A 14,683-nucleotide genomic window follows, 5' to 3' on the forward strand; every position below is an offset into this window, starting at 1 on the left:
AACTCACTTCCACTCCCATCCGCTGCTAAATCCATTCCCCCAATATGTAAAACACTTCACTTCCTCCAGTTTTTCTCCTTTCAAACCTAACTCCCAGCTGCCTTGTCCCTTAACCCTACTGAACCTAATGACCTTGCTCTTATTCACATTTACTCTCAGCTTTATTCTTTCATACACTTTACCAAACTTAGTCACCAACTTCTGTAGTTTCTCACCCGAATCAGCCACCAGCACTGTATCATCCGCGAACAACAACTGACTCACTTTCCAAGCCCTCTCATCCACAACAGACTGCACACTTGCCCCTCCCTCCAAAACTCTTGCATTTACCTTCCTAACAACCCCATCCATAAACAAATTAAATAACTATGGAGACATCATGCACCCCTGCTGCAAATTGACATTCAATGGGAACCAATCACTCTCCTCTCTTCCTACTGATACACATGCCTTACATCCTTGATAAAAACTTTTCACTGCATCTAGCTACTTACCTCCCACACCATATATTCTTGATACTTTCCACAGAGCTTCTCTATCAACTCTATCATATGCCTTCTCCAGATCCATAAATGCTACATACAAATCCATCTGTTTTTCAAAGTATTTCTCATATACATTCTTCAAATCAAACACCTGATCCACACATCCTCTACCACTTCTGAAACCACACTGCTCTTCCCCAATCTGATGCTCTGTACATGCCTTGACCCTCTCAATCAGTACCCACCCATATAATTTCCCAGGAATACTCAACAAACTTATACCTCAGTAATTTGAACACTATCCTTTATCCCCTTTGCCTTTGTGCAACGTCACTATGCATGCATTCTGCCAATCCTCAACCATGAATTATACATACATTGAATATCCTCACCAACTAGTCAACAACACAGTCACCCCCTTTTTTAATAAATTCCACTGCAATATCATCCGAACCCGCCGCCTTGCCAGCTTTCATCTTCCGCAAAGCTTTCACTACCTCTTCTCTGTTTACTAAACCATTCTCCCTGACCCTCTCACTTCGCACACCAAGATTCTCCCTGACCCTCTCACTTCGCACACCACCTCCACCAAAACACCCTATATCTCCCACTCTATCATCAAACACATTCAACAAACCTTCAAAATACTCAGTTCATCTCCCTCTCACTTCACCACTACTTGTTATTACTTCCCCATTTGCCCCCTTCACCGATGTTCCCATTTGTTCTCTTGTCTTACACACTTTATTTACCTCCTTCTAAAACATCTTTTTATCCTTCCTAAAATTTAATGATACTCTCTCACCCCAACTCTCATTTGCCCTCTTTTTCACCTCTTGCACCTTTCTCCTGACCTCTTGCCTCTTTCTTTTATACATCTCTCAGTCATTTGCACTATTTCCCAGCAAAAATTGTCCAAATGCCTCTCTCTTTTCTTTAACTCACAATCTTACTTCTTCATTCCACCACTCACAACCCTTTCTAATCTGCCCACCTCCCCCCTTTCTCATGCCACAGGCATCTTTTCGTGGTAAGTGTTATCCACCATCCCTGCCTTTTAGCAAGATGAAAGTAGCAATTGGAAGAAGTAGTAGATAGGAACATTAAACAGGAGCATTAAGTAGAGCAGAAACATTAGGTAGAAGTAGTAGGTAAGAACATTAGGTGGGAGCATTGGGTAAAGAGAGTAGGTTGGAAAATTAGGCAACAACATTAGGTAAACATATTAGGTAGAAATGGTCAGTATGAACATTAGGAAGAAGCCTCTAAAAAGATTACACTACAGTAGCCCTCAGCCAGTGGCCTGTTAAGGGTGAGACACTAAAGGTTAAGAAGCAGCACTGGATTTTACCAAGGGTAATGGGCATTAGAGATATAGACAGATAGAAAAAAGTCTAATCTGTTTATGTATGGAGGGGGGTATTGAAATGCATGGGTTGTAAAGGTGAACAAAAGGTAATAATGTGTTTAAGGGGGATAAGGCTAATATCGTAAGGGGGTTGAGGCAGAGACAGGATGGATTAAATCTCAATGAGAGGACCAGGAGGCAGCAGGGGTGTGAGACATGATAGTTTATGACTGATGATAGCATGAAAGAAAAGGAATAATCTATGTTTCAGGGAGCTGGGTGGGGACATGGCAACAGGTAGAACAATGGGGTCTGCAAAAAGTGACAGGGATGAAGAGGGTATTATGGACCTAGGTGGATTAAGGAGTATGTAGAAGGAAAGATTATGTTTTGATAGTAGTTTCAAGACTGAAACACACCCCTTTGCGGGAAGCTTACCAATAACTGTGGGAGGCACATGCTATCTAGCTGGGTAGGACATGGCATTTTGGTTGGAAGAACCCAGAAATAATAGAGAAAACAAAGGTGATAAGAACAATAACCAAATAATATCACTTTTCTCTCCAATTTTTCTTTTCATCTTACTCACTCCTCACATGCATATTCTCTTATATCCTGTCATTTTATATAAAAACAAATAAACGATCACTTGTTTAACATCATAAAACATACTAAAACTCATAATAAATAATAGTTACAAACAGTAAAAGGCATCGAATGATGCAAGGAAATGATGACAGTATTAACAAACAGGTAACAGAAAATACTATATCTGCTGTTATCATTTGTACGAGTCATTAAATGTGAAGGAGGCAGGCATTATAAACCCACTACTGAGTTAAGGAGGGTACCACTATTCTAAATGTGGAAGCTGCTGTGTTAGGGCAAATATGGGAATGCTTGAAGGTTTAGTAGTCCTGAAGGTGTTATAAGAATGAGACTTGGGCCTTGAATGTAAAAGAGAGGATGATGGAAAATGGAAAAATTGCTGGATCTTTTTCTACCCAAGCATGCAGGTCAGGTTGTTCTGAGATGGATTTTGTTGGAGTAGTTCAGGCATATCATTTGTACATCCAGATGCTTTAAAAGACGAGAAGAGGAAGTTCACATCCCTTGAATAGTGGTGAGGGCATAAAACAATATGGCATCCTTAAACATTCAACAATGTTTTTTCATAAATAATCAACAATACCTTAAATGGTCCTAGGTATGGTGTTGGATTCTCCCTAGTTATTCCTTTCTTTAAGTACATTGCAACAAGTCTTGTCAATACTTCTGGATTAAAACCCTTTACACCACCGTTATCCACTGCCTCAAAAAGTGACTGCTCTTCGCTGAGCCTGGAAAGTTACAACAATATTAATATTTTCAAAAATAATGTAAGCACATGCAAGCTTACAAAGGAACAAAAACAATGATGCAAATATAAACACTACCAATCTTTAACTTTCTGACCAAGAAACCCCTTCTATGGAGCTTCTGCAGCATTCAGGACAAGACAAGACTAAAGATGATGCCTAAGGCAAAATGTGAAGCAGACAACTTCAACAAAAGGTGGAATTTGTGATATCATACTCTCAATTGGTTATATATAATCTCAACAAATTTGTTGATGGGAATGATAAAAGTGCAGCTGGAAGTAAGAATAAAACTTACATAACCATTCACATACGGAAAAAGATGCTTACAACTGGATCTGCCATGCAACACACTCTAACATTACACAGCTGGAAGCCATATGATGTACGTTTTTTTTTTCTTACCTTTCAAATTCAGAAAACAATATGTAAACTGACTTAATATGTCATATTTATGAAGAGAAAGTATCTAAAAAGCAGGAGATACACTGAGCAGAACTGATTTTTCATGTCATATTTATGTAAAGAAAGTATCTAAAAAGCAGGAGATACACCGAGCAGAGCTGATTTTTCATAAATGTATTACACTCACCATAGGATATTGTTGTAAGGATTAACTGTTGCACGATCAGAATGTAGGGCACAGGTGTTCAGTTGGTACACACTGAAGTTCCATTGCTGTCCATCAGTGATAGCAGACTGCTGAACTATGGGATATGTCAGCTCTGTCACTGGGCCAAAACCTAAAATAAAGTTACCTAATTAGTAAATGACAGGTTCTGTCTGTCTACCACCGTCAAATTCATCTATCACTCCATGGGGCAGATAAGGTACATACAGCCTCTCTAGTCACTCATACACATCCTGAACCAATGTCCTGTACTTCAAAGGGAAATATACACCTGCTTTCCGGCCATTCCAAAAATAAAGGATATTTACATAGATGGCTTTTCTTTGGCGAGACCTCTCTGGTAATTAGTCTGCAACCAGAACATAAGATAAACCCATATAAGAAGGATAGAAGACTGACCAGAAAAACAGGCAAAAAAGACCACATTCGTTCAGACTTAGTCTCTAGCTGTCATGTGTACTGCACCAAAACTACAGCTTCCTATCTACATCCAGACGTTTCACATACCCTGGTTCAGTCCATTGACAGCAAGTCGACCCTGGAACTCCACATCGTTCCCTTGCACGCCTCTCACCCTCCTGTATGTTCAGGCCCCAAACTCAAAATCTTTTTCTCTCCATCATTCCATCTCCAATCTGGTATCCTGCTTCTTGTTCCCTCCACCTATGACACATATATCCTCTTTGTCAAACTTTTCTCACTCATTCTCTCCAGATGTCCAAACCATTTCAATACACCCTCTTCTGCTCTCTTAACCACATTCTTTTTATTACCACACATCTCTCTTACCCTTTCATTGTTAATTACTTGATCAAACCACCTCTTAAATATATTAGTAATCAGGATTCGAACGCAATCATGAAAGTTGTACATAAACAATATATTAATTCTAAACACCATGTGCATATCAAACTTTCACTCCATAGAAAACTAACCAAGGTAAGTAGCATGTGCAAGAGCCTGGGAGAACGATGCCACAACCAACTTATGTACTAAGGCAGCATCAGCATTATGTGGACCATATTCTTGAGCAAACTTAGGAATGAGCTCCCGTGTATGCAACCATAGCTGACTATGCTGCTTAGCTTCTCCTGGCCAGAATCCTGGGAAAAAGAAGTAACACTTTATTGGATTTAGGCAGCTATTTGGCTGAAAGTACATGGTTTAAGTACTACAAATATTACAGAACTGGGGGGGAGGTCATGATAATTACTAGGCTTAGTAACTACGTTTTTTTTTAATTTTCCAAAAGAAGGAACAGAGAACGAGGCCAGGTGAGGATATTCCCTCAGAGGCCCAGTCCTCTGTTCTTAACGCTACCTTGCTAACGCGGGAAATGGCGAATAGTATGAAAGAAGTAACTACGAGTATCTTACTATTCAGTAATGAACATTCGTATGACTTTTCCTTTACTAAGAGGTATAACAAATGATTAATAATTCTGAGCTCACTATAGAGTGATAACAGTGAGGATGGGGGGTTTCAATCGCCACTAGATTCAGAGTTGTAGTTGACATAACCTCAGTATAAAAGGAATTTTTGAGTCACTTTTCTTCCCTAAAACTCTATATTCTCCACATTTCTTCAACTAATTCCCTTTTTCTACCAGAATTTAATAACCTACTATCCTGTAACAGGTAACCGAAAACAAATTCTTTTCTTGTAAAAGTGATATGGAAAAGTTTTACCCACAGTGGTGTTGTTAATTCACAGGACTAGGTTCGATCCCGGGTACGGGCATGGCAGACAGTACGCAGCTTACCTAGCAGTTTGTCCTTCCTCTGGTTGGTATATACATGAGGGGTACCAAATTCAGATAGAGCGAAGCACCACAGCTGTAACAGGTCTAGCCAGCCTCATATTCATAACTCAATTTGAGTCAACCCAGGCTATCCATGTCCACGGAAATGGCCTTCAATAAAGGCTGGTAAGCCTAACTAGTGTTTATACTTTACTTCTTTTTCTTTACCTTACTCATGGCACATATAAAGAAGTACAATTCTTTTAAGTTATTGGTATGAGACCCTTCCAGTGGATATAATGACCATAGTGTTAAGCAGTAAATCAATGGGTGAGGAACCTTATGCATGGACCTTAATCTGTAATTGTAAGAAATAGCAAAGGCTTATCGGATAAGAGCAACAAAATCTAATGAATTCTAAAACTAAAATGGGTTTTAGTCCAAAAAGCTCTCCTGAGCCTAATCAGGGAGGGTTGAAAACATAAGCATTCCTTACTCCTGCCCACATTTCAAATGGACAAAACATAACATGAAAGTTTTTTGCACATAGTGATATATGTCATATGCACTAGATATAAACAAGCACTGGGAGTGACTTATACAATGGCTCACTAACAGACAGTGACGTTCCATCCTATGCCCCATCACTTACGTAAAAGACATCATTATAACCAAGCAAAATCAAACATGTAATTGGTGAAATAAGCATTTCCTCAACTAGTCCCATCTAGACTCAGAAAGGAATCTCACATTCCAAACTCAGTCTCAGAGGTTAATGATCAGTTGATCTGACAAAAGCTCTTAATTGATTAGCTCTATAGTCTATGAATAGTCAGATGCCATTCACTCATCCTATTTCTCAGCTACAGTGAAGATATGACGACAATCAAACTCAATTTGAATGAAACTTCAACCTTGCAACACCCTCATGCACTTTTATGGGCTACAGCTGCACATACAAAGCCAGTTACATCCACTAACTGGGACAGATCATGAGGTGTGGTGATGTGTCTGTCTGGGCAGGTTAAGTGCAGGAAAACTGAAGAGTGGGTGCTCAATGTCTTTAGTGTGGAAAATGTATCTTAGGCAAGAAGGCAACTATGAGACACAAATTGCATTTTTGTAGTGTAGTATCTAACCTTCCCCACTTTGAGATGCTGCACAGGTTTGACTTAAGAATGCAAAAATGTCTGTATGGCCAAGCACAAGTATTGGAGTCTGGAGGGGTGGAAAAGTGAGTTGAAGTATGTAGAGCAAAATCAGTGTAAGTGTGAATAAGATTAGAGGTTAAAAAAAGACCATATCTCTGAATATGGGGATAGGGGAGAAAGAATACTTCCCACGTATTCCCTGCGTGTCGTAGAAGGCGACTAAAAGGGGAGGGAGCGGGGGGCTGGAAATCCTCCCCTCTATCATATACAACATACATATAAACAACTTGAGTGCATTTTTTGTCACATTCAAATTTTCTCTGTGTTAAGTAGGTGCTATCTAGTTGATTTGAAAAAACAATACATGAAATAATGAGAAATACCTCATAAAGGAGGGAAAATGGAATTAAGAATGCGTGAAGTCAGAAAATGGTACAAGTCAGGGGAACATAGTAATAACATGCCTGAGGGACTGAATGGAAGTAAGGAATATGAAGCACTTCACCCACCATTATGCTAATACTTTAGTGGCCAAATAAAGGAATCATCAGAGAAAAGAAAAGAAGACAACTTTTTTCAAGGTAAAGTGTACCTTTGCAACTGAGGCAAGCCAATCTGAACTAGCGCAATGGAAAACAAAAGTGGTTATAACCAAAAATTTAATATATAAATAAAATGAAAATATATGTAAGATGGGACAACATATTAAATTTCAAATAGATGATATATGTAAATCTTGGCTTACCTGTCACTGTTGTAGCATGTTTATGCTTAAATCTGAAACCAAAAGCACGGGGATCCATATAGATATTTGGCACTGTGCCAGATGATGCCATAGGATCATCTTTACCGACCACTTCAGGAAGACCATCAATCACACGAACTCCCAGAAAAGGGTTACTTTTACCTTGCACAGGCCTGAAATATAAATAAGTTATGATACTGTTTATGGACTCTCATACAATGCATCTCCCATGATAAATCATAATGTAGTAGTTACCGAGAATGTAAGCAAATGAGGCCATTCTTCACTTGTTCTTGGTGCTACCTCACCAATGTGGGAGACAACATATAAATATGAAAAAAGTTACGAAGAAGTCACATCTATAATTCTTTCAACATTCCATATTTATGTAATTACTTAATTGTGCAATACAGGATAAGAGAATTGCTATCATTCTCCAATCTCTTGAAAAATACTTAATACAAAAAATTCTGTAATTTCTGTTTACTCAATGGCGTATCAAAGTGTGTATGTGGAGGCTCTGAAAACTTGAAAATCTGATTTCCTTGAAATCATCAATGATTTTTGGAAACAGCAATTTAAGTATAATAATAATAATAACAACTTTTTAAAAATAAGTGAAAGGGTTCGAGCATTTCCTGCAGAGAAAAAATATACAATTCATCCTGCTGCCTGGCCTGAAAGACGACTTTTGTCCTTGACTGGAGGCTAAAACATAAAAAGAAATAAGACTAAAGGCAGAATAAAAACAATACTCAAAAAATACCTATCTATTGGTTCATGTTCAATATCTTTCTTTTGGGGGGAATTCCTGCGTGCCTTCTTTAAAATCCTATCAGGTGGTATACCTCCAAGTATCCAGAAAGCTTCAATTTGAGGTCGAACATCCACCTGCGGTTATAAAAAGATATATCGATAGACTTATGCATAATGAAGAGATTTCAAAGAGCTGGAACACTTAATTACTTTCATTATCCCACCAACAGAAGTGTAAATATGGTAAAGGAAGAAATTCTATTATAGTAGTTACCGCCCCATACAACACACACACACACCCAAAAGAAAGAAGACAAGAGACAGGCCTTTCTCTTACCAGTGTTCTTTTTCTCTACCACCTTTCAGCTGCAACCTACCTTACACCCTGCTACAACAGTCCCTTGTTTACTGAAGTGCTGCTAACCATGGTTTTCCGTATACATGCAATTATAAACATAATAATGACCAACAGGGGAAAAATTATTACACACCACTGCCTCAGCCAATACCTAGGCATGGTGCACAGCCTTGGAATTGATATATAAAACCTGATATGTAAATATCCATCTGGAGACTTTGATGGTTAAATAGTTAAGCAAACAAATGTAAACGATGCAAGATGTCAAAAAGGACAAGGGGATATTGTCCGCAACAGTGCCTGATAACCTATGGAAAAACACATGTCATATGTGTAGCAGGACCTAATACAAAAAATTTTCACAAAATTTCCAGCCAAAACTCTCGTTTATCATTTGTCTTTTATAAGAAGGTACCATGATTCATAATCTAATAATTCATAATACAGTGCTGTACAGAGAAAGTCTAATAATTCACCAAGTCAAGGATAACTGGAGTCATATACTGTATCTGAAAGTTTTTCATAACACCGTAGGAAAACCTATAAAATCATCAAAAGGTGTTTTGCATGGTATACGTGCTCACCAAAGATGCTGAAAATCCTCTTATGGTCTTTGAACAAAAATAAAGATAAAATGGAGTTCCCAGTAACACTGTCTTACCAATGCCAAATTCAGAGCATAGTCTTGACTGGGGCTTGCCTTTTTACCGTGTTTTATGTTAATTTTCTGGTGAATACCAAACATCACACACTTCCCTTCTTTGTGCTTATTCCCAACAAACTTGTTGACGAGCCTTCACTGATTTTAACCAAAAATATTAAGGAGTGACTTATGTCTTCTGAAAAGGCCAATATCAATGAAAGCAACCATAAAGAAACAAGATAATGGGCAACTCATGAAAGTCTATATATATTCTATGTTTTTGGCCAAGAGTCATGTCACTAAATGTTTAATGAGCAACAAGAAGTGGACAGTTTCAGACATATTCTGATGAATAACTGGAATAAACAGGTATTTGGAAGCTCTCCTAAATACTGGTTATAAATGAATTACCATTACTAAATATCATTTGCCGAAAACTCTTGGCAATTTGTTTATGGTGACAGCTTTTCTGGTCTCACAGAAGTAAATCTAATATAAACCGTATATTCCTTACCACAGATTCCTTGATATGCTGCACAGAAGATTCTAAGGTGGAAGCCATAATTCTATGCAAACCAAATAAGAAGTTCTGAGTTCTGTGACGCTCACTTGCTCGACCAGGACCAAAGTTTCGTCTAAAAAAAAAAAAAGGAATTTAGTAGCTATGGCACATGCTCATGACAGTCTACATACAGAAAATTGTTGTTTCCTTTACAATACTTTGATATGCAGCATACAGCTTCTGTAAATGCTCATCCTAAAACTGCACTTACTGTTATTTTGATAATCGAACCAAAGAAATCAACAATAAAGGGCAAAAAATATCATCCCTATCCTTCCACCAACTCTTCTTGACACTTGCTGAAGCAATTTCCTCTCCTGTTAAAAAAGTACTGATATTACACTAACCCCTCTTCATTCTCTGAAAAAAAATCCTGTACCATAAAATGGCAATCCTATCTTTAGACATGTTGAGGAAGCTGTTAAATGCACAAAGACTAACCCTAAATTCCTTGGCAAGATAGAAAGTAGTGGCTGCGGGAGTAATGTATTGATGGGAAAATATCATATAATATTGCATACTAGTAAACTATACTATACTTTATATGGAGGTCATCTTCTGTCTGTAAACACGGATACCATGCTTAATACATTCCCAATGCAATATGGATGCCGTGGTGATACTGTTTGGGGAAAAGATGTTACTGTTCAGCATAAAGGTTATGCCAGCATTACTGAAGCTACGATGAGGAAAAATGGTGGTAATGAGTGGTTATAAAACTTCCACCAGGAGCTAGCAGACACGGCCCGGAGAATCTGCATCTACAAGTATTCTGCGAGACTAAGAAAATCTGAAAGAGCCCTAATCAGACACAAAGGATGATGTCCGAGAGGAGAAATTTCCCATAACTATATCGAAAAAAAGCTTATTTCTTTATGTCTTTTTTGTGCATTTTTGGAAAGAATCTTTGGGTTTCAATTAATCTTTACTTATATGATCTCCAAACTTTAGCGGACTTCAATTTCTTGACTTTTTCCCCCAAGCTGTCATTACATGCATTGCAGCACTCCACACTTAAACTAGTACACTTTTATGATAAACCTTGAAGGCTACGTGAGGTGAAATGAAGTCCGCAAAGTTTCTATATTTCTCATACCATCCATTTTTATAATTACCTCTATGTTTCCCAGATCTTCATACCCCTTCCTTACTTATTAATGATACAAAATAATACTCTTATTTATTCTCCCCGACTCACATACTATCAGAAACACACTATACTGTCACTGCAAACAAAATCAGCAACAATATTCCTTAACGATAGAGCTGGTGCCACTGAACTTAAAAAAAATACCCATGAATCATTGCACCTCTACGACAAAATCCACCAATAATGAAGACGAGGATTACAGCAGGGTTGGTGAAATACACCTACAGAATTATACGTGACCCGCTACACTAAATCTTGATTTGCGATTCTTGATTTGGTTAACTTAGGCATCACACATAAATGGAGATCACAATAAAAGATAATCATAAAAATGAATAGAAAACTATTAACCAGCAGTTATAAACAATACTTTCTGAAGATGACGCATTCTCCTTCAGCATCACGGGTCTCCTTCAGCATCACGGATGCAGTTCACTGACCGTACCGCAATCCTCTTGGATTTTGTTAGTTTGCGAAGACCCATCCCCTTAAAATGACCCATTACCTGTTCAATATGCCATTAAAATTCAGGTGGATGAGCTGTTCCACTTGATCTTTCAAGAGGGGAGTTATTCTCTCAGCCTCCTCCTTCACATCACTGTAGTACTCAACAGGAAGGCTCTTCTCTAGGTGTGTCCTGGTGGCAAACTGGGTGTATTCCGCGCCACTGAGCGTAGGGTTATCAGCCGTCAAGTGCAAGGACCAGTAGCCATAATATTTGGGCATGTTCAGCTCAATGAGCTTCTGCTCCACCGTGGGCAAGTGGGTGATCTTGTCGTGCCACACGGCTTTCCGGCGTGTTTTACGCGCCTCTCGTGACAGATCTTGGATAGGGGGATATTCGGGAACGTCAGAGTATTCACTGGAGACACGGCATGCTGATTATGCCGCAAACACACGAGTGTCACATGCTTAATTCTTGGTAATTTTGGGGGAGCACAAGATCGCAAGACATTCATGTTTTCTCTCGGCTTACTAGGACTTCGTTCGTATGTCGTGTTGATGCTTGAACTTTCAAAAAAGATGTATAACTTTAATCATAAAAATATAATCTTAGAAAACTAATTATACAATTACCCTGTATTACTTTAATATCTTTTCTGATATCCATTTCCTCAAGGTAATCGATTCAATATGATCTTTAATGCGCCGAAGGCAGATACAAATGTAACATCCAAACAATAATGGCTTCCCATGTTTTGGCTGCTTATTGCGATTGCAGAAACGTAAATATGAAACTCATCTCTGATTAAAAGTGTCTTTGAGTAATAAATACTAAGTAATAATTAATAAATAATAAATAATAAATAATTTCTTTCAAAGAAAGAAATATATAAATTTATATTATTGAATCGAGAGATTTACTGTAGTCTTGAAGCCGTCAAAATCATATCATTACAATTAAAACAATTTTAAGCTAATGCAAGCAAATTAAAGATAACAAAAAAATAATGTTACGAAACAAACAATATTGTTGGAGCGAAAACTCCAGATTTCTACGACTGCATTGCAGTTGCTATTAAATCATAATGAAATGTATTTCCCGTCGTAGTTTGTGGTCCTGAAAAAAAATGAAAAACGAAAGACGACTTAGAAGGAGAAGCAGAATGTTCCCCATTCTGGCCACAGATAAGAATCAGCTGCAGGACGAAAAGCTTTATATATGGTAAAGCTTTGAAGACCTGAAGGAGCAGAGAGAACGTTTGAATCGGGAATGGTGGATAGATGGCTGAAGGGCGAGAGGAGGGAGGCTGAGGAACACCTCCAGCAGGGGAGACACTGGCTGGTCGAATGACGGAAGAATTACCCTTGCATGGGATGCTAGATTCTACAGACGGTGAATTAATTTCTTTTAGGGTGGTCAGTGTCTACTGGGGAAGGCGTAAACACCTCCTGGGCGAACCAACAGAGAACCACTGAGATGGTGTATTATTTAAGCCTAGCTCGACCTGCTGATGGTGGACTAGCCAACACCTGCACACGGGAGGAGTGGGTAGCACAACGGAACACGACTGCCTGGCTTAGGAGGAGTGGCGCCGCCATGAAGACCATGCTGGGAATACTCTCCATTTATAACGGACCACCTCCCTCTAGCATTACGGACCCACCTCCTCCTCGGACCTCCCCTTTGCAAAGACATAGAAGTCGTCAAGCCGAGTTCGAGACCAGGACCAGAATAATTTGATACGTCTTTTAGAGCCTCTTTTTTTTTTTATGGAATTGACACAACTGGGGGATCTACATGTATGTACGTGGAGACAATTAACTAACCACAAAAATGGTAAAAAGCTTACGAGGAATATCACATTTCACAGCCATGCCAAGAATGGGTCTATTTTCCTGGCGCAAATATGGCTTCTTATTTTTTTTTTAATTTAATTCGAGTTACCGAAGGAGAAGAATGGACCTATTTGAAGGATACAACCCCCCTCTGTTATTTTCCAGGACGCCCTTTGGAAGACCTATCTACATCTGGAAGGGATTGTGCTATGCCTTGGGCATACAGAAGGCCCTCCGGGGGAAAAATAAAGTCTGTCTCGTCTCTTTTGTGGCCTTCTACGTGCAGGTCATGGAGGCGCAAGCCAGCCAATGGGGCCACGTTAGCCAGGGGTCAGACAAGAGATGGTACAACCGATTCATGACAGGGAAGGCCAGCAATCACACAGGACCCGGAGCACAGATATAACTTATTAGGTCAGAGGTTGAGATAAGAGTAACGAGGCAAGGAGGAGGCCACTAGAGGAATGACTTTATGATGGTTGCAAAGGGCCAGGATGTTAAAATCCCCTTGCGGCAGCGAACAGCGCCATCTGGCTAGCCAGATGGAGTTTGGTGGACTCAGTCTGGGCCATGAGCTCCAGCATGGTGGGTTGATTACGAGTGCCACAGATCGACCATATCCAGTAAGTCCCCCTATCACCTGATCGACCATATCCAGTAAGTCCCCCTATCACCTGATCGACCATATCCAGCAGGTCCCCCTATCACCTGATCGATCATATCCAGCAGGTCCCCCTATCACCTGATCGACCATATCCAGTAAGTCCCCCCTATCACCTGATCGACCACATCCAGCAGGTCCCCCTATCACCTAATCGACCATATCCAGCAGGTCCCCCCTATCACCTGATCGACCTACATCCACCAGAAGCCTCTATCACCTAATCGACCATAACCATCCAAACCATCTTCCAGCACCTGGGGAAGAACACCTTGTGGGAAGACCGGGTGATCTTGCAACACCTGTGGGAAGACCGGGTGGTAGTGGTGGGAGTGAAGTACTGGCAGCAGACACTTGCGCCCGAAGAAGGTAAGGGCCGGCGTCTTCAAAGGGAGTACGCATAAGAGCCAAACCAGCTGTAGTCCCCCCTGGGGGAGAGGGAAGGAAAAGACGCTCAGTCGATCTGTGTGCGTCATGATGTCGAAGGATGATGCGTCAATAGGGGGGGAGGGGGGACACCTAAACAGCGAATGGGGGGTAGGGGGTTCTTCCGCAGCTCATATCAAGGTCATTTCAGGATAGAGGAGTAGATCTATTTGGCTGTGGACCCATTTTTACAAATGCCTGGAAGCCTAAGCCATCCTGGAACAGGAGGTCACTACGGTAGCAAAGGGCACTAGTGTTTCGTCTATTTTGGTAACCCCGAATGACACATTTTTAACCCCAGGTCTGGAAACTCTGCGAATATGCTGTGTTCCAGGAATGCATTCAGTTATAAGGGGGGGCTACCAGAAAGACTTGAAAACTCCCTTTA

The 14,683-nt window shown here is 39.8% G+C and overlaps 1 protein-coding gene across 1 annotated transcript in view; it reads right to left on the bottom strand.

The window, feature by feature from the left end:
* mRpS30 (mitochondrial ribosomal protein S30) overlaps positions 1–11,910 on the bottom strand; it is a 31,498-nt gene extending 19,588 nt beyond the window's left edge. The window contains exons 1-7 of the mRNA XM_071667493.1: positions 11,434–11,910; positions 9,731–9,851; positions 8,226–8,350; positions 7,460–7,632; positions 4,758–4,925; positions 3,784–3,934; positions 3,026–3,173 (exon numbers count right to left, since the gene is read on the bottom strand). Of these exons, the coding sequence (XP_071523594.1) occupies positions 3,026–3,173; positions 3,784–3,934; positions 4,758–4,925; positions 7,460–7,632; positions 8,226–8,350; positions 9,731–9,851; positions 11,434–11,654 (1,107 nt within the window). The 5' untranslated portion in view covers positions 11,655–11,910. The remainder of the gene's footprint in view (positions 1–3,025; positions 3,174–3,783; positions 3,935–4,757; positions 4,926–7,459; positions 7,633–8,225; positions 8,351–9,730; positions 9,852–11,433) is intronic.
* Between the last annotated feature and the right edge of the window lie 2,773 nt (positions 11,911–14,683).

This window comes from Panulirus ornatus, chromosome 12 (genome assembly GCF_036320965.1).
Source record: "Panulirus ornatus isolate Po-2019 chromosome 12, ASM3632096v1, whole genome shotgun sequence".
Classification (NCBI taxonomy): Eukaryota; Metazoa; Arthropoda; class Malacostraca; order Decapoda; family Palinuridae; genus Panulirus; species Panulirus ornatus.